This window comes from Charadrius vociferus, unplaced genomic scaffold (genome assembly GCF_000708025.1).
Source record: "Charadrius vociferus isolate BGI_N301 unplaced genomic scaffold, ASM70802v2 scaffold1116, whole genome shotgun sequence".
Taxonomy (NCBI): domain Eukaryota; kingdom Metazoa; phylum Chordata; class Aves; order Charadriiformes; family Charadriidae; genus Charadrius; species Charadrius vociferus.
In genome coordinates, this window is record NW_009648801.1 from 441,658 (window position 1) to 442,399 (window position 742).

The 742-nt window shown below is 61.9% G+C and overlaps 1 protein-coding gene across 1 annotated transcript in view; it reads left to right on the plus strand.

Annotated features, from left to right (window-relative positions):
• CBX4 (chromobox homolog 4) overlaps positions 1-726 on the plus strand; it is a gene marked incomplete at its 3' end in the record, with an annotated part of 23,480 nt that extends 22,754 nt beyond the window's left edge. Inside the window, exon 2 of the mRNA XM_009886838.1 lies at positions 9-726. Within this exon, the coding sequence (XP_009885140.1) occupies positions 9-726 (718 nt within the window). The remainder of the gene's footprint in view (positions 1-8) is intronic.
• Positions 727-742: the final 16 nt, after the last annotated feature.

The window sequence follows — 742 nt, forward strand, 5'->3', positions numbered from 1 at the left end:
TGTTGCAGCTTCCCTCCTTCGCCCGCCGCTCGAACATCCTGACGGGGCTGCAGGACCCTGCCGTGGACAACAGGCCAAAGCTGGATCTCGGCTCCTCCGGCAAGAGCCAGCAGCACCAGTATGAACTCAACAGCAAGAAGCATCACCAGTACCAGCCCAACGGCAAGGAGAGCGGCATGAAGCACCAGTCCCACAGCAAAGGGAAGTATTACTACCAGCTGAACAGCAAGAAGCACCACCACTACCAGCCGGACCCCAAGATGTACGAGCCCCATTACCAGCCCAGCAGCAAGGAGCCGCAGAGCCAGGCCTGCTTGGACAGTAACAAGAGCCCCCTGGTCGCCCACCCGGACAAGTGGGCTCACGGCCCAGGCAAAAACCTGCTGGGCCCTGTCAAGAACCTCGCTGCAGAGAGCAAGAACGGGGCCGAGAAGAACCTCTCCAGTGGCACCGGGCCTCCCCCCAGGGACAGGGTGACCAGCAACGGCCTCGGGGGCAAGATGAAGATCGTCAAGAACAAAAACAAGAACGGGCGCATTGTGATCGTCATGAGCAAGTACATGGAGAACGGGATGCAGGCGGTGAAGATCAAGTCCGGGGAGCCGCCCCGGAAGCGGGCTGCGGAGGAGAGGACTCCTAAGAAGGGTGGGGAGGAGAAGCTGGAGGCTTGGAGGAAGCCGGGGGAGGAGAGGGTGGTGGGCAGCAACGCCCTGAGCAAAGCAGAGGGCGAGGGCTGGCAGCC